A 25,682-nucleotide genomic window follows, 5' to 3' on the forward strand; every position below is an offset into this window, starting at 1 on the left:
TGTTAGCATTTGCTACCTTGAGTCCACACACTGCTAGATAGTCCTCATTACAGGGGTTTCCTGTGAGGCTGAGCACAGTGAAGGGAACTGGAGCAGAGGCTAGACGAGTCAAAGTCAGTTTCCTCTTACTGGAATCAGCCTGCTTCAACAGCGCAGACAACTGAAGGACTGTGATCTGCACAAAAACAAACAAACACCATGTAGTCTTGATAAAACATGGAGCAGCGAAGATACAAACTCGTGTTGAGGTTTTCTGGATTACCTTGCCCTTCTCATGGCTGACAGCGAGGTGTTGTCTACGTCCGTGAGGGGATGACAGCACACACATGGCCACCCGACGCAGCACATGTGCGCTGATGAGCTGGCGGATGGTCTGTCCTTGATCTCCACTGTAGTTCATCCTTACGTTCTCAAAAGCGCCCTCTTGTGAGCCCAGTGTGGGAACCTGGAAGAAAAAAAACATTTTTAGTGTCAGCTATTTTGATTTGTGAGCATTAAGAATTAGTCTTTAGGTATTTAGTCCATACCATGAGCTGGTCAGTCATCTCAACGGTCTTGTCTTGAGTGTGTAATTCGTTGAGTGCGTGCTGAGCCCGGCTGCTGCTGCCCACTGCTGATGCCTGCTGGAAGTTGGTCTGAATGGCATCCATTAGGAAAATGAGCAGCTCCAACACCAGGGCTGCTGTGGAGGAGCTTGCCTGCAAAAAAAGAACGACAGCAGTGAGACAGGACCGGTCTGCTTCCAAAGTCAAAACATTAATGATTCAAAGAACGAAGAGCGAAGACATTTTCGCACCACTTGGACGAGCAGGTCCTCCCTGCAGCCCTCAATGTTTTTACACACGCTGCTCTTCTTGGGCTTGTCGTCGTCGCTGCTTTTGCCATCACAGATTGTGACTTTTCCTTTGTCCGCGGGTGAGGCGCTCTGGTGACGGATGGCGCTCTCCGGCATGCGCAGCTCGCTCTGAAAGGCAGAGGACTCCTTCATGGTGGAGCTCATTCCACTGCTGGGACTTCTTTTCACTAGAGCCTGTAAAACAAGGATACAGACCCAGGATCAGGGATACGGGATGCATTGCATTGGGTAAATTACAAAGATGTTTATGCTTGGGGAGGGGAGGGGACACCACAGGGAAGAGGGAATCAAATTTGATTGTTACATGCTTTGTGTTTCCATCAAGGAGACATGCATGAATGGATATGGCTTAAATGTTGAAATGTTTATCTGAAAAGCTTTTTAGATTAAAAATGAAGTGGAAATCTTATGGGTATACAACTACTATAATGAAGATTAAAGGAACAGTTCACCAAAATATTACAGTTTTAACATTATTGTTGTTCCAAACTTCTACGTTTCTACATTTTTCTTAAAATGAGTACTAAACAGGGTCTGAAACTTAATATTTTATATAAGTGTATTTTTTGCTATCCAGCTTCTAAGAGGCTTTGCAATTATTGCAACCGATAAATTTGGAAGCTAGATTGAGCAATTTAGAAATTAACGTTGAATAAAAATCAGGATAACAGGGTTGAATTATTTATTTTCGCTGAAAACACTGGGCCGTGAGCCGTTTTGCGCATAAATGAACCCAGTACCATGCTTCAATTCTGAAACATGCAGCAGCCAGTTATTGGCTGCTTTTTCAATGTCAGAAACTATGGTATCTATGCATGAAATAAATATATTTTAAACGTATTTATAAAAAAAAAAAAAAAAAAAAAAAAAAAAAAAAAAAGTAAACCGTTTTCCTCGTATTTACACATTTCATTCTTCATTCTTCTGGGGTGTGATATAATCCAAGGCTTCTGAATCCTTTCAGACTACTTTTATGTTGTTTTTTTGTCCTTTTTTGGGTGCTTTATTATAGAAAATTACTATGTAATATTAACTTTTATGTCCCATCATAAGGGTAAAAATCATAAGGGTTTGAAACAACATGAGTAAATGTGTATTATAGCGGTGAACAATTCCTTTAATAATAATCAAATTTATCTGAAGTAATATACTACCAAACAAAAGAGGACAAACTTGCTTTATTACCAAAACAGGGAAAGATGAAATGTTGCAAACCCTGATGAATTGAGGGAGATCTGAAATGAGCTAATGGCAGTCAATGATAAATGATTTGCAAGCCAAAGTTACCGCTGTTGCTCTTTTCCCATGATGACCTGAAGTATTCGGTCTCACCTGGCAGCTGCCATCCTCCTTGGCACCGCAGTCACAGAAGAAAGAGCCGTATTTGGCATAGGAGATCTCATGGTCTTTGTGACAGACCTTGGCACACACTGTGCACACACCTACCCCATCCACCATCTTACAGGTGTGACAGTGATACCTGTACAGGGAAGAGCAGGAGATTAAAGGCCGACAGCACATCTTCTGAACGCTTCTGTTTCATAGCAAAGGAAGGCCTGAGTGGATCTATTACCAGTGCTGGTTCATGAACTCCTTTTGTGTGATGGTGAAGGTGCATAGCTTATTGCAGAGTGAATCCTCATCCTATAACACAAGAAACTCAGATATGACTGGAAAAACTGAAGCAATCTTTAAATCTACTGCGAGCAGACTGTTTACTGACCGAGTCTTCAGCCTGTGAGTCTTCCTCCTCTACAGCTAGCTCCTCCACCCAGTCAGAGTCCACTTCAATGGCCTTCTCCTCTCCCTCCATCAGGAGCTGGGACGAGCCCTGGCCGCTGCTCTGCCTCAAAGCGTTCATCACATCCGCCAGGTAGGAAATGATGTGGCAGGCACACTCCAGCATGCTGGCATGCTGCAAACAAGAGTGTTTCACTTATGGTCCGACACAATCAAATCCACAACGTGTGAATTGTTACCGTCAAATTGCACCTACCTTGCCTTGCGACACATTAGCGCTAACTTTTTCCACAACGTTCTTCTGATACAAGTATTTTTTACTGAAAGAAAAATAGAAAAATTTCACATTTAGAAGGGAAATACCCCATGAAATCAGAGTTGAGGTTTTGTGGCTTCAGTCTATGTGTGGCATAAGTCAAAACCTTTAGCCGATATAAACATATGTATAAAATGTACAGTCCTTTACTGTTTTATAGCAAAAACAATTATGTACTTTAACAATTTGTCTGATAAAATGCTGTGAAAAAGCATTATTTTTATTTTATTTTTGATTTAAATATATTTTTAAACAAGTAATTAATAATTGTACATATTTTTAATGCATATTTGTTATAATTTGTTATTACACATTTATTTATTATTATTAATTTAAATATATGTAACTATTTTATTGTTATTATGGTTATATAATTATTATTAATATTTATTTTAAAATATAATTTATTTATATAATGTACAATATTTTAAAATACAATATATTATATAACATAGGGCTGGGCGATAAAACGATAACGATATGTATCGCGATAGACACGTGATCGATATCAATAAAAAATCTGTTCGATAAAACGTTCAATATTTTTTTTTATTCTTCGTCGGAAGAAAACAGAGGTTGCGAAGCAAGTTTGGTTGCATTAACAAAGGCACTCGCTCTCTGGTAACCTAGCAACGTAGGGAGTGACACGCTAACAGCCAATCATGTAACAGTATCAAGTTTGGTTGCGCCATATCGTTGTCTCGTGCTGGTCTGCTGGATTCCTCTTCAGTAACCGGCAACTGATAAGCAGAAAATGAGTGCCGCAGCGAGCGAGGAAATTGTAAATAAAAGAGGAAAAGTCAGCTCGCCAGTATGGCAGTTTTTTGGATATTATAAGTCTGACCGTAGTCAGACCAATGTCGTCTGCAAATTACGCAAGACTGGTAATACCACGAACTTGATGTACCACTTTAGCCGCGCTTACCCTTTGGAGCACAGCCGTATTCAACCAACAACATCTGTAGCTGCAACACCGCACAACATTTTAATTATTTGAGTTTTCCATGGTTGTTGACATTTCTGTTTTAATAACTGAGGGGATTATGATCAGAGGAAGGTTAAGTTTAAAATAAAAATGTTTAAATGTAATATATTTTCTCCTGGTCCTTATTTTAAATGGGTCAAAAAAAATATCAATAATTATCGATATCGACCGATATGAAACACTGATATCGTGATACAGTTTTCAGCCATATCGGCCAGCCCTAATATAACATTTATTATTATTATACATTTTAGTTATATAACATTTACAATAATGTTCCATTTGTTAACATTAGCTATATACATTAATAAATTTCCCTCAGATGCCAGTCACTCACCATCTTGTGAGCCAGTCAATGGCAGCTCTGTGCAGCTGTAGATGTCCTGCTCCTTGTCCTGCACTGGCTAGAGTGGCCATGATGACCATGAGCTCAGGGAAGCCCGTCCCATCCCCGCTGGCCAGCATCTCCGTTGCCATGGGTATGAGAGTGCTCAGAAGCACCGTGCAGACGCCCTCTCCCACCTGGCTGTTATCACGGACAATGTAGGAGGTGAGGAGTTGCAGGAGCTGCCTGTTCTCTTGCACTGTGTCCAGCTGGTCTGAATCTTTAGGAGGGGAAGCCGTCATGCGCCTCAGCCAGGCCTGCAGCCTCATGGGCTCCACACAAGCCAGCTGGGCCAATGAGCCGCACAGGCACAGAAGGCTGGGATTGGGGCTCTTTTCCGCTGAGGGATGAACACAGATGAGACGTGTAAGAGGGGAAAAGCAAATGGCACATTTTTGAGAGACATAGCATGGCTACATACTGAGCTGGAACAGTTTAGTGAAGAATTTCAGAACCCGGTTGCAGAACTTTGCCGATAGGTTCTCGTTGGCAGTGGCCATCATGATCTGCACCAATTCTCCACTACAAGACAAGGGGGGAAAAGTGATGTATTAAACTGATGCAAAGGGTTCCTAGCAGTTCCTAAAAAGAGTTTATTCAGGGTGTACCTGAATGAGAAGAATTCCTCCATTGCTTTGCGGACCTGACTGCTTTCCAGCTGTTTCTCCAGGTACTGTAGACATTCTTCAAGAACGGACTCATCCAGACCACTAATTGGAAACAGAACCATGTTAAATTGTTAGTTCTCCCAAAATTGGATCTTTTAAGTTTTGGTTACCTGGACTTTCCATGAAAGGACAGAAACCTCTCAGGGTTCATTAAAAATATCTTAACTTGAAGTGAGGGTGAGTAAATGAAGACAAAATTTAAATTTTGGGTGAACTACCCCTTTAATCTAGATTCTTTTAGATTATAGACTCAATCTTAAGTTTGACAGTCTGCTTAAAAATAATATGGTCATCTGGGGTCTCACCTGTTGGGGTCAGAGTGATTGGCGATGATGTTGTAGCAGCCTGTGATGAGACGCTCGTAGACGAGAGCCAGGAAAGCATCTGATTCGGCGGGGCCCAGGATCCTCTCCAGCGAGGTGCTGCAGATCTCCGCAACGCTCTCTGTGCTGCTCTCCAGCAGGAGGGGCAGCAGTGTGCGGATCACCTGTGGACTGTTCAGCTCCTCTGTGCTATAGCCAAACACAAATAATCTTTAGCACCTATCTATGTGTTATACGATGCATCTGTTTCAACTGTCACTCAAGACTTACACAATGAGGTCCCCAGTAAGGCGCACTAATGAGAGCAGAATGTGTTTGAGAGAGGAGGCTAAGGACAGCGATTGGTTGCTGAGGGTCCCCAGATGGGCCGCTTGAATCGCGCTGATGTAACTTTCTGATGGGATGGTGTCGTTGGCAAAGGCATTCCGCTGTGGACAAAGAAACCGATCAGTGTAAAGTGAAGAACTAAGAGAGTATGTTTACTCTAAGAGCTGAAGGAAAAGCATGCATACCCATGAGCCAATGTTAGGGAATTCATTAGTGTGAATGTTGTTCCATGTTTCACACAGTGTCTGAACGGCTGATGGCAGATTCTGCATCACAGTCTGACCTGAAAGAGCAAAAAGGGCAGACATAAATAAAAAAATAAAAATAAAAAAAACACATGTATGTACCCTGCACTGCACAAAAAATGGATTAGATATGCCAATAACATCTTGATATTATCCAGAATTCTTACCAAGCAAGTTGGCTTTGCAACGCGTGGATCCAATGGACAACACAGCAGCATAACCCTGCAGTTTAGCTTCAGTGGGTTTGTTTTCTCCTTCCTCTGGCAGGCTCATCAGCAGGTATGACCTGAGCAAACATATGACCAGCAAACCAATCAGGAAAGGCTTAGGGACAGTACCATTCAAGCATTTGGTTGCATAAAGTTTATTTGAGGACTTTAAAGGGATAGTTCACCCAAACACTATGTCATTATTTACTCTCATATTTTAAGGCCGAATGCTGTTTATTTCCCCCTTGGAACACAAAAGGAGAAATTTCGAAGAACCTTCATACATCTATTTTCCAAAAATGACCAATTCAAGCTCCAAAAAGGACAAAAAAGTGCCACAAAAAATGATGTGCACTATATCGAAAGTGTTCTGAAGACATTCAAGGAGCATACTGAAATATAAGACATTATTTGCTAATTTTCATCATACCTTCAGAAAGCCAAAAGGACAGAGCTGTTGGGTTGAATTCAAGAACTGGATCATTCTGATCAGTGAACAAATTGTTTTTTTTTTTGAGCCAGTTCTTTTCAATGAACAACTGATCCAAATCACAAAAGGGACTGCACAATTTGTTCAAGAAAAGAACCAATCTGGTTCTTGAGTTTAACTCAATGATTCTTAATAATGGCGACGATTAAGAGTAAACAACAACCACTTAAATTACAGACTATTCCTCACACAAAGCTATCAAGCAGAAGCCTTTCATATTTTTCAGTTGAGTCATATGAACAACTTTTATGGTGGTTTGAAAAATGATGGCCAAATTCTCCTTTTTGCGTGAACTATCCCTTAAAATGTGTAATAAACATCAGTGTACGTGGTGTAATCAGAACCTGGTGAAGGCTGTATAGACGTCAATGAGCTGCAGTGTGGCGGGCAGCAGGTTTTTGGTGATCTCAGAGGATTTGTGGGGGTCTGTATCAGCAGCTACTTTGGAGAAATGCTCATCTAAAGACACTTGCACTTTGGAAATCACAGCATCCAATGTGTAGATGGTTTGTAGGGAGGGTACTTGGTGAAGAGGTAGGATGCTGTTGGGGTCCACACAGCAAAACGACGAAATCTATGGAGGAGATGTTTTATGAGGTCATATATTATGAGACAGGAGACAAATCCATATCAGCCATTAATGGCTACTCTGAGAGTGTACCTGTCTGGCGATGTATTCCTCTGCAAGATCCACATCATATTTCACTGCACTGCACTTGGCCGAGGCCACTTCGATCAGAGATGTGGCATGGTCAGCTTTCATTCCCTGTTTTACTAGGTGTTCCTGATAAAAAAGTTAACAGAGATGAATCTGAAGCTTAGATGGACACATTGATCATTTGGTCAAGGTTTTCTTAGTGTTACGATTACGAAACCGACCTTGATCCAGTTGACGAAAGTGCTGACTCGCAACCTTGACGACCACCTCAGGGTGTGTAAGATGTCACTCTCGCTGGGGTCACTGTTGCCATTCTTAAGCTGCTCAACATAGGCCTTTGAGGGTGGTAGCACTCCCAAGATTTTCCACAGCACCAGGAAGTAGTACTGTAAGGAACATGCTTCCTGTAACAGAGATTGACAGCAACATTTAGAGGTCAACCAACACAAAAACAAGGTGACTGAAAATTGCAGAATGTGTCTAACTTACCACTGGGGTGATGGGCTTATTTTCCTGCCGCCTCGCTGTGTCAAAGCGGGAGCCTGCAGCCAACAGGGAGATCAACGAGGAGTACAAGTCGTCATACTTCACCACACCACCGAACAACACTTGGAAGACCTGTAACAGTTGACAAATAACATGCACATTAACTTAAAATGAACATTTATATATAAACAGGGAAAAAGTGTATATTTTAGTACTGTAATGTCTCACGATTTTTTGTTTTGTTTTTAAAATAATCTTGTAAACGTTTCTGTGATTTTCTTAAATGGTGTAGTTGTGAGACATTTATAAACATTTTAAAAGTACGAATATTTGATGTTGCCTCTCAAATTAATTTAGAGACAGCATGTATTATAATTAAAATAATAATAATAAATACATTTCTTGTAATATTATTAATAAAAATATTTCAAGCGAAATCAAAGAACAAACTGGTGTGACATATTTCAAACAAAATCAGGCCAAAACGAAGTTTGTTTTGTGTTTGTTTCATGAATTCAAAACAGCTTGCCAAACCGAACTTTCTGGAAAAGTTTGTTCTGGATGGTAAACACCATCGAACTACCATTGGTCCAATGCGATGACATAATAGGTAGGGTGTGGCTCTGAGGCTCCGCCTTTGACGTGGAAATCTTCTCAGGTTCATTTCTTCTGTTTAGTCCATCAAGATCAGCCTCCGCAAGTAAAAACATGAATACACTGGAGAGTCTCTGCTTGCTTTTAAATAATATATAAAGTGCTAAATAAACAAATGTCACGTGACTTGACTGTCTCCAGCCAAATTGTCAAACACATCCACATCGCTATGATCAGATGCTTTCTTAACTGCTGTTTTCTCATCACTGTCACTTTTTATTTTGTTTTTGTTTTTTTGTTGTTGAAAGAAAAGCACGCAGCATATATTTACATATTCATCTAAACGACACATTAAGCAGTGTGGGCGGCGTCAGGATGTTCACTAACAGTATATTGCTGGTCATGAATTTCGAATTACTTTTTACCCCTAAGCGAAGAACGAAAAAGAACTTCACCATAAGTATATTGAGGCCTCAAGACACTGAAAAGTTCATGCAAACCAAAACGATTTTCTTTAACTAGGTGCACAGACACTCCCATGGCTCTACTGCTTGTGTAGACTTGTGATGTGTGGCCTCACCTTGCCGTCAAGTCGACTCCTGTCATCCTCTGAGGCTTCAGGGGACAGAACACAGTAGAATTTCGGCTGCACTGTGGAATCTAAATGAGAGGGACAACAGACCTCAATAATCAAAAGAGCTCTTGCACTAGATTAGCAAAGCTTTAAACTGTTGTTTATTGAGGACTGCTGTATGTGTGATATAGATTATCTAGGGTACAATGGAAAGAAATATAAGAGGTCTGACTTACTCCTACCTGCCGAGCAGTGCTTGGCCCAGTTCTCCTCCACCTCTTTGAAACCATAATAAAGTGGGACGGCACCTCTCTTTCCCCCATCCTGTCCTGAACTGGCACCGGATGCCAATGGTGTCAAAAGATTATACTGGACCTGAGTGTGCAAATAAAATCTAATTGTTAAAAACTATCTACAAAACAGTGGCATGTTTCCAGGGAAAGTACAGCTACATTCGTACCTGCTCAAACAAGTACATGGGAACTTTTGAGTATTGGTGCAGCAGGTAGTCGAACACAAGCAAGATGCGGGCCAGGTTGAGGGGTATAGCCTGAAGCTGAGAATCCACATGGGCCGCGATTTCAGCGATGGCCTGCATGCAGAGGGTTAGGACGTTGCGGCGGCCCTTTTCAGAGAAGTTGTGAAAGATGAGCAATAGCAGCTGGAGGTGTTCAACGTTGAGGTCCTCGTCAGCAGGGACCGCTCCCTGTAGCGTGTGCTGTTTTAGAGTGCCCACAAACCTAAGGAAAATATATTCCAGTTGTGAATATGTTATATGATGAACTTGATGTTTAAACACAATATACACATTGGTGAGAATCTTGTGAGGAACCCAAATTTTGAGGGAAAAAAAAAAAAAAAAAAAAAAAACTAATTCTTAAAGATTGAGTGATGTCTTACCTCTCCCAGACCTTCATGCACTCGGGTACATCAGGCTCCCCCTGCTGGCTGGCTTTATGCTGCCAGATCAGCAGTAACCTGGAGAGCACTGAGAGAGACTGAGGATGGATGTACATGGGCCAGGGACCCTCTGAGAATGGGGCAACACCTAACTGCTGCAGAAGAGTGTTCTGAAGAAAAGTTATAGAAAACAAGGTATCAGATACCTGATGTGTGTCACAAATTTGTTAAATTAATATTGAGGTTCAAATCAGGCATTTTTCAGCATTTTTTTTAAATTATTTTACCTGTAGAGATGGAGAGGGCAGGTCTGATGTTACCAGAGAATGATTAAAGTGATAGAGGGCTGAGGCGAATTCGTCATCAGAGGAACCTGGAAGGCAACAAAGTTGCATGTTAGGAAATGCCTAAACGGAAGCGTAAACGTAAGATAGAGAATAGAGCAGGGGGCTTAAAAAACCTTTGACATCTTTGTCGACATCCTTGATGATGCTGGCGAGGGTGGCCATGTGCTGCTCCGTGAGCGACACGCTCAGGTAGTTGCGAATGAAATTATTTCTGGACTTCAGCATGGAGGTGGTGATGAAGTTCAGTATGCTTGAGGCCAAACTCAAAAACTAGAATAAGAAACATGTCAAGTTAACATGAAATGGCTTTTGCAACCCATTTCACTCATTGTGTAATGTGATGTAAATAAACAAATAAATGATACAAAAATAATATTTATTAAAATAATATTTATACAAGTTTATACACAATTTTAAATATATATTTTAAAATTCTTATTTATTGTTATATATGTATTATTTATTTGCAACATAAACAAATAACAATTGTAAAATAAAATAAAAAGAATTTTTATTTTCAGCATCATTACTTTCAGCTGTAGCATCATTACAGCATCATAACGCCGATTTGCTGCTCAAGAAACATTATTATTATCAATTTTGAAAATAGTTGTGTACAATTTTTTTCAGGATTCTTTGATGCGTAGTAAGAACAGCATTTACCTGAAATAGAAATCTTTTGTAAAATTATCAATACCGTTCAAAAGTTTGGGGTCAGTAAGAGCTTTTTTTTTTGTGGGGGGGAAAGAAATTAACACTTTTATTTAGCAAGGATGCATTAAATTGATCAAAAGTGACAGTATAGACATTTATAATTTTGCAAAAGCTTTGTATTTCAGATAAACGCTGTTCTTTAGAACTTTCTATTCATCAAATAATCCTGAAAAAAAAAATTGTACACAACTGTTTTCAACATTGATAATAAATGTTTTTTGAACAGCAAATCGGCATATTAGTTTTAATTTTTACAAAGTACTACTTATGTATTTAAAAGTAAAAATTAATTAAAAAAAAAAACTGAGTGCCTGTATAAAAAAAACAAGATCAATAAAAAAAAAACAAACAAACAAAAAAAAAGTATCAATTTTGATTTCAACATATCAAAACAGCCAGATGTTATCTCACTTCACACTGGTTTTGAGTAGATGAATCGAGAACAAGCCTTAACAACTCTACTTAAACAAGTTTGATTTGGTTATCAGCTTGCCATATAACAAATGTGTTTGCTGCTGGAACTGAAATGTTGTTTTATGTCCTGTACAAAGTTAGTCAAAATCAGATATGCACTACACATTGTGGCCTCACCAACTCTGGGTCCTTGCGACTAGCCAGGATGTTGCCGTTCTCTGCCGTGTTCAGCTTGCTGGGGCTCTTCAGTCTCGGGGATGTTTCCAGAGGTGGGGGAGGAGGGGGAGGTGGAGGTGCCACCTTCTCTTTACTGGGAGAAATTGTCTCTTCAAACCACAGTCCCAGAATGGGCTCACTATCATCATCTGAAAACACGCCAAGAGTGACATTCAGCACAGAATTCAATGAAGTCACTGTACTGTATGCAAACAGTGAAGCTGTTTCCATTTAGCCATGGAAATAAATCTACTTAAGATCTTTTTACTGTTTACTGCACAATTAACAGAAGCATAATGAGACACTACGAGTCTGACCTAAAACAGAGATCTGCTGACCTGAGAAACAAGCTGCTCTTGTCCTCTCCTGTCTTCTCTCTGCTGAAATAATGAACACTGTCACTAGCTGTGATGGCTGCCAGATCGGCACAGTTAGCAGAGCATGCTTAGTTTAGCGTGCCACAGTGTTCAGGAGCAGGAAGTAAACTGACCTGACTCTGAGCTCTGGGGAGGCCTGACTGCTGTCCTTCTACTACAGCGTGCAGCGCTCAGGAACTGCCTGAGAATGTCCCTGAGATTCCTCAGCCCTGACACTAGCTCAGTAAACCACAAGCAAACCCTGTACTCAGCTGCATAGAAAATAACTCATTCTAATAACATTAAATAAGAAAGCTGGGGGAACCTCGCAAAAACTGTCAAGAAAAGCTCAGGTCATATTGACATGATTGTTATAATAATTAATCACATTTAAATCCTCTCTTCCCAACTGTCAGTAGACTACTGTAATGCAAAAAGAGAGAATAAAAATAGCATTACAGTAATGCTTATTGTAAAATGGATTTATAGTTTACTTAGGGGTCAAAAAAAAAAAAAAAAGGAATCAGTGAGCACTTAATAAAATAAAAAAGTAAAATAAAATAATTAAATGAAAAAAATCTAGTAAAGATTATTATTATATATTATTTATTAAATCTTGTCAAGAAATGCACAGGTCATATTTCAATGCAAAATAGGAAAAAAAATATCAAAATTTAGCATAAAGAAAATTAAGACTATTTTTGAGAAAATCAGCTTTTGTGTTTTTTGACATTACTGTTTTCAAAAATAAGAGAATTTAAATCCACACTTTCAAATTGTAGCAGCAATAAAAAAAGCATTACAGTAAATCATATGTCAAAATTACAGTAATGCATTTTTTTATATTCTGAAGTGCATTAAGAAAGTTTATTTAGGAGTAAAAAATAATCAAGGAAAAATAATGAACAAAAAATAAAAATACATATGTATGCGGACAGGATGATTTTCATTATTATCCCATTCATTAATATTCCAGTATTGAGAATGTGATTTTTCTTCATTGCAAAATCTGCCTAATTGTCATGAGACAAAAGTCCAAAAATGTGCTTCATTTTCAGCAAAATAATGTTTCCTAATGTTTCATTTTGAAATATAACTCATTTTGAAATATAACCTAGAGATTTTTTTGTGAGATTCACCCAGCTAGATATCAGTCTAATGGAGAAATGTACTGGTAAAAGCAACTACTCTGCACATGTACTGAATGTCAGGTTCTTTCTTAATTACAAGTTCAACTACAATGTCTGACCTCACTGTGGCCTTCATTTACAAGGTTAAAAGATCATGAAAGCCTAAAACACACATGTTGAGCACGCACAAGAGTGGTTTTCTCCACAAACAGTTTAACAACATGGATTAAACTTTATATCTGGACTGGAGCAAGTGTGTTTCAAGTTATGGACATATTTCACATACTCTCCTGCTCCAAACATGAACCAGCAGCGTGTATGCACACATATTTCATCATGTCTTCTTCTAATGATATATACATGTGCAAATAAGGACAGAGTGATACAGTGAACGTCTGATCATGAACGCGATGACAAGATGGATTATTCTGATACACAGAAGACAATGATGTAGAAGGAAAAATTCAAAGAAGAATAACTATGCCTTTATTCTTTCTGTGTTAAACTGATGTGTGTCATATGTTCATAAACTGTAGTGCTCGTAAACGTAATGTAATTATTATTAGACATTTTATTATTAGTTTTCTCATTTTTCATATAAACCAGTAGCTATGCGAAGTTATAATGCTGATTTGTTGATATTTCTAAGAATAATTTAACAAAATGTATTTGATTGGGTCATGATAGTAGTATCTAACGATAAGATTTCTTGTCATAGGATATTTTTAAAATACATCAAGGTTCCTGCAAATCTGTTGTTTTTTTTTTTCTTCCGCTCACATTTAAATATTCATTTGTCTGTATAATGAGTGTATTGCAGGTTTTATTGGTTGTCTCCCTTCTTTCCACCCTCTACAGCTTTACACACCAATTTTTTGTCTTTTTCAAATCAGAGGTGTGAACAAGCAGTGCTAAAACAGGGGGGTTTCATGACACTTTAAATAGTAAGAAATCTGCAGTGTTCGTTACCTTGACTGCTGTCCTCTTCTGTGCTGCTGAAGTCATCTTCATAGTAAGTGTTGGAGTCAGTGGAGGCACTGGCGTCACTGCTAACTGAACCCTTCCTCTGCCGCTGCAGCACACATGCCTGAATCAAGCAGGACCAGAGCCACCACATTCATCAAACACAACAGAAAACTTCCTCATAGCAACCATGATTGAGTCTTGTGGTCACGTACCTTTTTATAGGAGGTGGAGAGCAGTGTGAAGAGCAGGTTGGTGAGAGGGACCGAGTCAATGAGTCTCTGCACTCTCTGGATGGACGTGCTCTGGGCCATTATGTTCAGCTCTGCTGGAGGCCCGTCACTTGCCCAGCCCTTAAAGACAGAAAACGGCTTCACTTATATTTAGAATATAAAAATGCATGGTATTTCAAAAGAAGCAGTTGTGTTTGGCCTTACTCTGTGAAGAGCCTCCACTTGTAAGTCCTGGAACAGTGATGTGAGCAGCTTGATTGAGTGATTGGCCAGAATGACTGACAGAACCCCAAAACCTTGGTGCCTGATGGGGGGAAACTGACACTTATTTTTTGTTATATTCAAAATCACGTTAAAAATCCAATTCATACATACAATGAGTTTAATACACTTCATCGATCATGAGCTTGTTTTTTATTTTTTTCTGTATCAATTTAATTGAAGGTAAAGTAAAGAATGTCAGGATGATGTTATCCTGATATCAATGAAAACCTTAAAATATAGTAGTGATAATAGTAGTAATAATACTAAAAATAATGAAGCCTCATTAAAAAATAGTTTCACAAAATCTTTAGTTTTTTAAAAAAAAAAAAACCTTTTTCAACTAAACTGCTTTACGATTTATCAATATATTATAAATATTATGATATCAGGGAATTATAATGAGAAGAGGATTCCTGCAGACCATCATAAAAGTCTGTCAAGGTCAATAAATTTAATTTAGGTATTTAAAATATTAGATAATTTGACTTTGTCAAGGTAAGGTTAGTTCAAGTTGTAAAATGTGGTGCAACTCCCCCCCCAAAAAATAAAAATAAATAAATAATAATAATAAAAAAAAAAGTACACACACACACACACACATATACACACACACATATATATATATATGTTTTTTTTTTGTTTTTTTTTTAATATATATACAGTGCTCAGCGTAAATGAGTATACCCCCTTTGAAAAGTAACAAACAATATCTCAATGAACACAAAAACAATTTCCAAAATGTTTTCCAAAAAGTTTTATATAACATCTGTTTAACTTATAACATGAAAGTAAGGTTAATAATATAACTTAGAGAACAAAATTTTCAGTTTTACTCAAATTAGGGTGATGCAAAAATGAGTACACCCCACTGAAAGTCTCTGGAGCAAAGCTAAATTTTAGACTACAAATGTCTAATTTAACAAGAATTCAACCACAGGTGAGTCTAATTATTCATTACACAGGTGTCCAGCAGACAGTTGACTACAAAAGGGTGTTATCACCCCTTCCCATTTCATGCTGTCAGCAATGGCACCACATGGAAGAGAAATGTCACAAGACCTGAGAAAGAAAAAAAAATCTTTACACCAGAAAGGTGAAGGCTACAAGAAGATCAGCAAAGCTTTACTTATCAGTCAGAATACTGTAGCAAAAGTGGTACAAAAATTTAAAAAAGATGGAACTGCAACCATCTCACAGAGACGTCCAGGTCATCCACGGAAGTTAACACCTTGACAGGAGCGTCTTCTGATGAGAAGGGTTGAAAAAAAATCAGCATGCAAGTTCACTGCAGTTATCTAAAGAAGTAGAAAGCCAAACTGGGGTGGAAAAAGAAATGGCATGCATGGGTGCCGTCCACGAAAGAAGCCTCTCCTAAAGCCCAGGCACAAAAAAAGCCCGCCCAGAGTTTGCCAGGGCCCATGCTGACAAAGATGAAGATTACTGGGACTCTATACTCTGGAGTGATGAGACCAAGATAAATGTTTTTGGAACTGATTGCTTCAAAACTGTATGGCGTCGCAAAGGTGAGGAATACAAAGAAAAATGCATGGTGCCTGCAGTGAAACATGGTGGTGGCAGTGTCCTTATGTGGGGCTGCATGAGTGCTGCTGGTGTCGGGGAGCTGCATTTCATTGATAGCATCATGAATTCACAGATGTACTGCTCTATACTGAAAGAGAAGATGCTACCATCACTCCGTGCCCTTGGCCGTCGTGCACTTTTCCAACATGACAATGATCCTAAACGCACATCTAAGGCTACTGTTGGATTTCTGAAGAAGAACAGGGTGAAAGTGATTCAGTGTCTCCTGATCTGAACCCAACCGAGCACCTATGGGGAATTCTGAAGAGACAAATTGAGCATCACTCTCCATCCAGCATCCAGTCTCTAAAAGAGGTCATTCTTGAAGAATGGAAAAAGATGTTGCAAAATGTCGCCAACTTGTTCATTCCATGCCTAGAAGACTTGGTGCTGTCATTAAAAATCATGGAGGCCATACAAAGTACTAGATGTAGTAGTTTTTGTTGTGGGGTGTACTCATTTTTGCATCACCCTAATTTGAGTAAAACTGAAAAATGTGTAATCTATGTTATATTATTGACCTTACTTTCATGCTATAAGTTAAACAGATGTTATGTTAAACTTAGTCTTGTTAACATTTTGGAAATTGTTTTTGTGTTTATTGAGATATTGTTTAAAATGCTACTTTTCAAAGGGGGTGTACTCATTTCCGCTGAGTACTGTGTATGTGTGTAATATATATATATATATATATATATATATATATATATATATATATATATATATATATATATACACACACACACACAACTGAAACTATATAAACTTTAAAAAAAAAAATAATAAAAAAAGATTAAACCCAAAATGAAGTCCATTTCTAAGAACTTGCCACATGATTTAGGACACTCTTATATTTCATGAACTCATAATTTATTAGGCATTAACTTAAAGCTCAGAACACAAAGGCACTTACCCTTTCCCTGGGCCAAGTTTAGGAGATCCTGCTCCATCCTTGGTTCGGGTGGCGATGTCTCTGACCCGTAGTGCTGCCAGGGGATCTTTCTCCTTCCCTTTATCAGCCAGGGCCGTGGGGCTCAGGTTCAGTATCAAATACAGGCTGTTCAACAGGCACCAGGCGCCCAAGAGCTGAAAGTTCTGATAATGCTGTTGAAACACGAAACCAGATCTCAGATGTGGGCTATTCTCACTTATGTTGTATACTCTGTGGCAAATAGTTCACCTACCTCCCCTCCAGCTCTGCGAGAGCTACTGATGGCCTGTCCAATCATCTCATAGATTTCCAGCTGTTGAAAAAAAAGGATAAACAGAAGATCAGCAGTGTACCAAAGACAATAAAACTATCAAAAGTCATCTGCCACCTTCACTAATGACACCTACGCATTTCTGCACAATGGTAGCAGCGTCATTTTCATAGTCTTCCTCCTTGGAGCCAGTGGAGGCTGCACGAAGCTGCAAGCCACTGCCCACCTGCAGTATGGCCATGCAAGTTGCCACACTCACACCTGAGAGAAAAAAAAAAAAAACACACACCTGAAGTTCTCTGCGTACATCTGAACTCTACAAGAGGAGATTTTTCAATGAACCCACCTGCATAGAGGCAGCTTAGTGCTAACACAGTCACATCAAGTAGTCTCCCAGGGGTCAAAGGCTCCAGTACAGGCAAGGAAAGCGTGTCCAAGGCCATTGTCACGTCAATCACCAGGGAGTGAAAACTGAAATGGGGATGGAAGTCAGCGTACTCACTCTTAACAGATTCAACAAACAGCAGTGAGCTGAGGGTATCTTTGATTTACCCATTTCGGACAGCGGTAGCGTCTGCCACAGTGGCCGGCATGATGAAGAAAGAGTTGGCGGATACCGCATCCTGGAAGCGGTTGATATACCGTAAGAAGTAGGGAAGGTTGAGGCACACACGCAGCAACTTCTCTGAACCCCCTGTAATGCGTGGGATAAGAATAAGAACTTATACTGTGGAACAAAATGAGCTCAACTTCATTTCAACAGGTATTGTTTTGATTTATCAAAATTTCTGTAATTTCTGATCTATTTACAATATTAACAGCTTTTCTGATCTATTTACAACTGTCACACTTTGATGTAACAGTGTGACATCCAACTGTTGAAATGTTTGATGACAAAGTTTTAGTCCATATGTACAAAAGGCGGCATCAAAAAAATAAATGCAATGCAATTGTAATCTTTCTAAAATGTGTCTTTTAGATGCTGCTCTTAGACAGGGATACATAAATATTGATATTAATCAAAATGGCATTGTGAGTATGGTGTTAACAGTGCTTAATATTACACTTTTCAATTTGCTCAATGCTGAAAAAAAGAGGGAATATTGTGACTAGGAGGTATTGAATCTGGTACTTGGTCTGATTTGATCATGTGGTAAATGGGTTGAAAAGTTTGAGCTCAATAAGTACAGCTCACCTAATTCTTGTAAACTGGACACATTTTGAGAGATGAAGGCATTCTTCATTTTGGCCTGCGTTGCCTGATCTGCTGTTGTCTGGTCATCACATTCATTCTCACCCTGTAAAAAACATGACATGACAGTTTTGTCCTAAAACATTTTTGTTTGCTCATAACAAAACAGCAGTAATCCCAGGAGTAATCACATCTTTAGCTGTGTTTTCATGGACACTAATAATCTATTTGTAATCAGACTAGTATCAAGTCAGAATAAAAAAAAAAATGTCAATCATAATGAATTTCATTCGGATTGTAAGAGGTGGTTTAAACTTTTTTCTAATCAGTTTGATAGGACATGTTGTTGAAAATAGTGTCATAAATGACTGTCGTGAAATTCTAAAATAGCCCTAGTCCTTGCTTCGGACTCTCATCCACAGATGACTTGTTTGGGCACGGAAAGGGGCGTTTTTACTGCTTGATAAATACAATCAGCATGGCACAATGCTTTATATGCTCATCATCTCCCTTAAATAGATACATTTTTAAGTCTGCTTTTTAAAAGAAAGAATAGTAGGAGGATGGTTAATAAGTGGCAACAGTCTGTATATTCAATTCCGATATCAAGCTTGTGATATATAAACAAACACATAGACCCAATCATTTTATTTAGCATTCATGTAAACACTATGTTCAGATATATCAAACAAACAAAAGGTGTCCATGTAAACATAGCTATTGTGAACCCTATTGAAAGACTAATCTCATTCACTGACCTGCATGTGAACAGATGGAGAGGCCAGCCCGGTAATGTCAGGGTTAAACACTGATGTGAGCTGATTGAAAAAGTTCATTTGGACTTCTTTATGTCTGAGTTCGGGGTTAACAGGGGAGGGAATCTCCTTCTGGTCCTCCACTGGAAAACAAGAGCACCAAAGATGATTGCAGAATATCAGCAGACAGAATCTCATCCTTGAGTTAACTATTTCGGATGATCTCAAATCCTCTCTGACAGAGGAAAGAAAACAAAGCTTTCTTTCTACCAGTCTGGCACTCACATGAGGAAAAAAGTTAATAAACGCAGATGAGACATTGCTTTGCCTGGACAGAACTGTGCCAACTCTTTTTTTTAGAAAAATTAGACATTCATGATTAATTTGAAGGGCTGTCAATCAACTGAAAAAAAAAAAAATTACTTCCATGATGCATTGTTTAATCAATTAAATTATTTACATACAATAATATAAAAATATTTCCTGAGAAAAGCCCCCAAATTTGGTGTAGGCATGTTCCTTTAAAAAAAAAAAAAAAAATTAAATAAATAATGGTACTGAATTAACATGCTAAAAGAATGCGTTACTAATTTGTAATATTAAAGAATGAACAGAACTAAACAGAACAGCTCCCTTCTGACTTGATCTAAACTGAGTAAAACTCACAAGAGAGATTATAATTAGCCAAAATAATCAAATGAGCAGCAAAAACAGACACACAGTAAAATGACGTTTCATTAATTCTCATGTATAGCAGATGAAGGGCTGTAAAGAGAACAAATATATGACACATCTGGGTACTGCCAGCGCTGCATCAGCTTTGTGAAACATGAATGAACTGTAACGGCACCTTGGGAATCTGTCCACATGGAATCTGTCCCAGCAGAATTGCACACTATTAGAACTTCCATAAAAACCTACAATCCTACAGATCCTCTTTGTGTGTATGTTTATTAAATATTTTGGCTAAATTGATCATTTGCCAAAAAGAGTATACTACTTTCTTTTAGCTCCTTTTAACACATTTAGCCATATACATTACCGTTCAAAAGTTTAGGTCAGTAAAAATCTTTTGGGGAAGAAATTAATACTTTTATTCAGCAAGGATGCATTACTTAAAAAAAGTGACAGTAACTTTTTTTATTTTAAATAAATGCTGTTCTTTTGAACTTCCTATTCACCAAAGAATCCTGAAAAAAAGTTATTTCACTCGGCAGCCATCTTTAAAACGCCTCTCAGGTAGCTATTTCAGTCATGCAAGTGCAGCTCATATCTCTTTGAATGGGGAAACATGAAATTCTCCAAAGCTATTCACCAATCTTACGATTAAATTTCATATTAGAAATCACCAATGAAATCTGACAACAACTGTTGGAGCAGTCCTAAGTGCACTGACCGTTTCTATAGCAACCGGGGCTTCTAAAGGCAGCTGCGATGACTTTACCAATCATCGAATGGCTCTTTTATTTAGAAGGCGGGACTTATTCCGCCATATTGCGCATTGCACTTTCTCCCATTCATAGTAATATGAGTCGAGTGCACCGTCTTTCTGTATATAAAGTCTTTGATATCAGAATGATGATCATGTGACATTGAAGACTGAAGTAATGGCTGCTGAAAATTGCAGTAATAAATCATTACATTTTAAATTATATAAAAATAGAAAACAGTTATTTTCAATTGTAATAATATTTGACAATCTTACTGTTTTCACTGTTTTTAAATAAATGCAGCATAAGAGAATTCTTTCAACAGGATTAAAAAACCTCACCGACCCCACAACCCCTTGAACATTGTTATGTATAAATTAATTCTGTAGATCTTCCCACAAAATCAGCACAAGTAGACCTGTAGGAATTATCTGAGCCAATCTACACCAGATATTATGTCTCTTTAATTACAAGGCAAAGGAAACATGAAAATCCTACAAATGAAACATCTTCTCCACCTCAAGTTGTTTACTTCTGAACAGCTGTGTTGAAATTGCAAGCAAGAGGCTCATCATTTAACACACCAAAACACTGCTGCATATTCCCATCCTGCAACACTGGGCCTATGTCTAAACCACAGACATTACATCCATAAAAACAGGTCATTACACCAAGCAAGACATTTCACATGCCTTAGGATGGCTTCACACTTCGAACTCGAAAAGGGGGTACGGTTTGCATGAAAAATTGGTAATATGAAAGCTGTTATAAGGACCCTGGTATCGAACCTGAGACTACATGTAGAAGGTGGTCTGGGTTTGGTTGCACTGCAACTGTGGCGCAATTCACGTGAATGAGAAAGCAACTCGGACTTGGGTGCGCACTTCAAAGAGGTTCAAAGACGTCTGTTTTCCCGGTCTTGCGACCAAAGATAGCCTACGATCATTTTCTGACAGTGTCAGAAATTCAGCATGATCATCGCACAGTGTGTTTGCTGCTACGACCTACATCTACTGACCAGCCAATGAAAATGTGACATGAAATCAAAGCGACATGGCGCTAAAACTTAAAACTACTTACCTCAAGCTCTTTTCCCTTCTTTCGCCACTTCCTTTTTATTTTCAGCACACATAAAAACTAAACAACTGCCAAAGTGTGATTCAACATGGTATTTTTGCTAACCACTAGCGCATACTGATGACGTTTTATTCTTCTATAGAAACTTGCATCGTAGCCTACGAGTCAATAGGTGTCATCATCGTACAGTCTACATGCATGTCGTGCCCGAGTTCAATGGATCCATGTCGCACAGTGTGATTTGTAATGATCTTAAAGGATTGCAAAAATCGTGCAGTGTATCCCTGGCTTAAGAGACAGTGAGCATGGCACTGGAACAATTGCGCTAGGACTTGGAGCAAACAGAAAATGTGCTCAGTGAGAAAGCCCCCTTACAAGAACTAGACAGCTCATTTATCTAGTAACACAGGGCTATGACAATTTAAAACAGCTCTTACCATCAGAAAGTGTCTTGACAGTTTGGGGAAGTTTGGCTGACTTCATCATTGCAGTAAAGGTGATGATCTCTGTTCGATCCAATCGACTGCAGCCAGTACAAAGGCCTTTTATTAAGAGGATCAGGTGCTTCTATAGAGCAGAAAGAGGAAGGAAGTTAGTTTATAAGAGCATGCTATGCTTATTCAGACAGGCAGGATGTACTCCATGTTCTGATCAAAAGGTGCATGTCTGACCTGAGAGACTGCACATGCTTCATCAGGATTTTCCAGACGCAGCAATGAGAATTCAATCAATACTTTACATGCTGCAGCTACTGACAGCAGCTGATTTCTGGGGACTAAAATGTGACAGAAAAATTATTATTAAAATAATAGTAAAGAGGAAATGATAAAAGCTATTTGAAATGGGAACATATGATGTATTTTAGCTAAAAAAATGAAGGAAATTATAGTTTTAGAATAAAAAATTGAAATTTGACATACTTTGTCCACAAACTGTGGTGATGTAATGTGCAGATAGTGCCACAAAAGAGGAGTAGAATGGCTCATACTGTTTGTCATGGTGAAGAATCTCAGATTCACTATAAAAAAAGAAAGAAGAGAAAACTGTTACAATCAATTTTTCACTCAGGTAAGTAATGAGATAAAATGTAGGGCGGGACTGGATTATCCAGTATGAATTGACTGCACTGTAACATATTAGAATGCAGCCAGACTGAGTGTGTGCTAAACCAATGCCTAAACCGCTTTTTGCCTATTGGTTAGTAATATTATCCAATAGTTTGCATGATCGAAGTGACATCAGTGGAAAAGCAAAATTGTTACAGAGTAAGCAAAAGTAATTACATTCTGATGAAAGATTATGAAGACAAACAAGGTTTTCAGTTGGAAGAACCAAATAAATCGTTCACAATAAGAACCGAAACATCCATTATGAAAGTAATTAGGGCTAAACTAACTAAAGAACTCACAAAATGCCATTCCATCCAGCAATCTACATGATTCTCACAGAGATAAAGTTATGAAATGTCCTATAGTAAGCATGTAACAACTAGCTATCGATAAAAGGTGAAAAAATTTCAAAGCTCAAAAATTTCCTTGGAGTAGGAATGCATGACCTTATCTGACAGACTGAACGCTTGACAGACTGAAAGCAATATCAAAGTTCCTCATTTGTGTATAACAACAACGTGTTAAATGATTCCTAAAATATTATTTATTCGAAATAGTATTTAACATTTTGAATGAGTTTTTTATATTTTCAGTCTTCTTTTTATTTTTGATTTAGTAATGTTGTTTTGTGCTTTTTTCATTTTTATTAGTTTGTTTTTGTATATATTTCTAATATGCTTTAATTTATTTTTATTTCAGTTTTTGGAATTTTAGTGCTTAAACCTATTTTATTTCAGCATTTCTAATTTTCATTTAAGTTTTTCGAGTTTAAGTTTTTCATCTGATTTATTTTATTTCAGATTTACAAATTATTTGTAATGGTTTTAGTAAACAATAGCACTGGTTTGTACTGTTATACAAATAAAATACCTTTTTGGGGGAAAATACACCTTAAAGCTTTTTTATACACATTTAGAGAATTGCATTGGGAATAAACTTTGTTTTTGAACAAATACACTCATGTCAGCAAACAATATACATACTGATCATATTAAATGAGCCAGACAGATGAACACAGACATATGGGACAGTAACACAAATTATTGCAGTTTGAATTTAAAAACAAAATTAAGGGTCAATCATTATTAAACTACTAACATAAACAGGTTTAGTCCAGTATAGGTTGGTAGCTCAATGGGGGTGCAACTATACCCTCATGTCACGTCACGATGCGATACAAATCACAATACAATATTATTGCAATACTCCAAGACATATGGTAAAAGGTTAACAAAAAATGTACTGTTGATTAAAATGCTAAATTTGGTATTACATTGGGGGTATAAATGAATAGGCTAGGACTTGGTGCTGGTAACCCAGTGCACAGGACAATGGTGACACCAGAATAAAAATATTCATGATTCTGAAGCTGAAAATACAGAATTATTTTAGACGAATAGCCTATGCTTGCACTCTGTCACTGACTAGATATATTTAAAATAATGTAGGCCACTTTTTACTGGTAACACAAGACATTTGGCATTCTCAGGACACACAAATATTCCACCATTGCATTATTATACATGCTATTCAACTTTGGGTGAACTAAACAATACATATTGTCACTATCCACGATACATATTGTTGCATTTTTGTATTGCGATATGTGACACGATATATTGTTACACCCCTACAGCTCAGTCGTGCTACTTTCACTTTTGACTGGTTAATCAAAAACGACACAACAAAAAGACGTTTTTTAAATTATAAATTCAATTCAGTGTATTTACGGTTTATTTTAAAGCTCGGGCAGCTGTTTGGCTCGTAGTCAGATCAGTGTTTATCATGCATTAAATGACACACACGGTAATATGTTTATTTGCGCACAGACCTAAAACCTTTTCTGTAAAAACGAAACTTTGATGACAGTACACATATTTACACCGAGACTAACAAGCATTTGAAATGGACAACTAAACCTACAACAAACGAAAACACAGAATTTCGACGTTTATTTATTTACGTTTATGAATTTACCAAAAGAAGCTAACTCACAATTAGCGAACCATCAGCAACACTAGCACCAGCTGCTAAGTTATAGCTGGCTAGTTAGCAGGCACACCCCCACATGCATTAAATTGAACCGACTACAATTACTTTGAGTAAATGGGACTAATATGGTTCCCACTGACTGACAGAGGAAGATTTATTTGGTTGACATAATAAAGGGACGCTCATGAGTAGCTCTTGACACTGGCTAACAGGCTAACTAGCTTTGTTTGGGGTTTATCGAGGGAGGCTAACAAGCTCATTCGGTGTCAATTAATTCACTTCCGACACAAATAAAAAAATCAGTTTATTATGGTTGGATGTCGTGGGATCCAGTACGTTCATTATAAGTAAGCGGCATTGTTAATAAATCATTTGTGCCGGTTATATTAACGTAAAAGAATGGATCTCCGGCCTGATGATGAAGCAGAATCTGGTTTATCTGCTACTGTAAATGCACAGTAACACTCCAGCTGTGTCTCAAAACCCAACGAGCTGGCTACATAGAACGCACTTTCAGGCATCATTTGCGCGTCTGGGCGTTCAAAATCATTTTTTGCTTTGGAAAGTATTTTAGACAGTATTTTGGGCTATCGTGTACGCATTTGGAACAGCCTAAACCCTTTTATGATGTCCCGAAATGCTGTCAAGATAGTCAGCTGACTAGGTTTTGAGACACAGCCTGGGTGCTGCCATAGCATCACAGCTAATGCAGAGTCACTCAACAGTTTATTTCAGCCCTGCACGGGCCAATTCAACAAACAAGCCCTCGTCTGACCTGTTTATGATGGATCCTATAAGCTGAGGTAGCTCTTTCGTTTCGAAAGCCGTGTAGGACGCTGATAAAAGTGGCCGTACGGCTGCGGTCCACTCAGGTTCTCCATCTCCTCCACTCGACGCCATCTTGAGATACTCTATTAGAATCCAAGAGCGGAAATGAGGTTAATCATCAGA

The 25,682-nt window shown here is 38.3% G+C and overlaps 1 protein-coding gene across 15 annotated transcripts in view; it reads right to left on the reverse strand.

The window, feature by feature from the left end:
• ubr4 (ubiquitin protein ligase E3 component n-recognin 4) overlaps positions 1-25,670 on the reverse strand; it is a 52,926-nt gene extending 27,256 nt beyond the window's left edge. For 6 of the 15 annotated variants that reach the window (XM_051879126.1, XM_051879121.1, XM_051879116.1 and 3 more), the window contains exons 1-41: positions 25,507-25,670; positions 22,551-22,648; positions 22,302-22,405; positions 22,068-22,197; positions 19,127-19,266; positions 18,372-18,474; positions 17,729-17,870; positions 17,523-17,647; positions 17,313-17,437; positions 17,159-17,218; positions 16,888-17,078; positions 14,334-14,433; positions 14,112-14,267; positions 13,903-14,020; positions 11,786-11,827; positions 11,409-11,596; positions 10,217-10,373; positions 10,044-10,129; positions 9,757-9,926; positions 9,317-9,596; positions 9,093-9,231; positions 8,863-8,942; positions 7,692-7,820; positions 7,424-7,606; positions 7,206-7,328; positions 6,889-7,118; positions 6,013-6,131; positions 5,786-5,883; positions 5,544-5,701; positions 5,256-5,462; positions 4,891-4,992; positions 4,704-4,804; positions 4,235-4,622; positions 2,853-2,916; positions 2,580-2,771; positions 2,430-2,500; positions 2,144-2,336; positions 797-1,030; positions 528-698; positions 263-445; positions 17-175 (exon numbers count right to left, since the gene is read on the reverse strand). In XM_051879126.1, coding sequence (XP_051735086.1) covers positions 17-175; positions 263-445; positions 528-698; positions 797-1,030; positions 2,144-2,336; positions 2,430-2,500; positions 2,580-2,771; positions 2,853-2,916; positions 4,235-4,622; positions 4,704-4,804; positions 4,891-4,992; positions 5,256-5,462; positions 5,544-5,701; positions 5,786-5,883; positions 6,013-6,131; positions 6,889-7,118; positions 7,206-7,328; positions 7,424-7,606; positions 7,692-7,820; positions 8,863-8,942; positions 9,093-9,231; positions 9,317-9,596; positions 9,757-9,926; positions 10,044-10,129; positions 10,217-10,373; positions 11,409-11,596; positions 11,786-11,827; positions 13,903-14,020; positions 14,112-14,267; positions 14,334-14,433; positions 16,888-17,078; positions 17,159-17,218; positions 17,313-17,437; positions 17,523-17,647; positions 17,729-17,870; positions 18,372-18,474; positions 19,127-19,266; positions 22,068-22,197; positions 22,302-22,405; positions 22,551-22,648; positions 25,507-25,631 — 5,964 coding nt within the window. In that variant the 5' untranslated portion in view covers positions 25,632-25,670. The remainder of the gene's footprint in view (positions 1-16; positions 176-262; positions 446-527; positions 699-796; positions 1,031-2,143; positions 2,337-2,429; positions 2,501-2,579; positions 2,772-2,852; positions 2,917-4,234; positions 4,623-4,703; positions 4,805-4,890; positions 4,993-5,255; positions 5,463-5,543; positions 5,702-5,785; positions 5,884-6,012; positions 6,132-6,888; positions 7,119-7,205; positions 7,329-7,423; positions 7,607-7,691; positions 7,821-8,862; positions 8,943-9,092; positions 9,232-9,316; positions 9,597-9,756; positions 9,927-10,043; positions 10,130-10,216; positions 10,374-11,408; positions 11,597-11,785; positions 11,828-13,902; positions 14,021-14,111; positions 14,268-14,333; positions 14,434-16,887; positions 17,079-17,158; positions 17,219-17,312; positions 17,438-17,522; positions 17,648-17,728; positions 17,871-18,371; positions 18,475-19,126; positions 19,267-22,067; positions 22,198-22,301; positions 22,406-22,550; positions 22,649-25,506) is intronic. The other 9 variants (XM_051879129.1, XM_051879127.1, XM_051879128.1 and 6 more) reach the window with 7 other exon arrangements.
• Between the last annotated feature and the right edge of the window lie 12 nt (positions 25,671-25,682).

The sequence above is a fragment of the Ctenopharyngodon idella genome, chromosome 22 (assembly GCF_019924925.1).
Source record: "Ctenopharyngodon idella isolate HZGC_01 chromosome 22, HZGC01, whole genome shotgun sequence".
In the NCBI taxonomy this organism is placed as follows: Eukaryota; Metazoa; Chordata; class Actinopteri; order Cypriniformes; family Xenocyprididae; genus Ctenopharyngodon; species Ctenopharyngodon idella.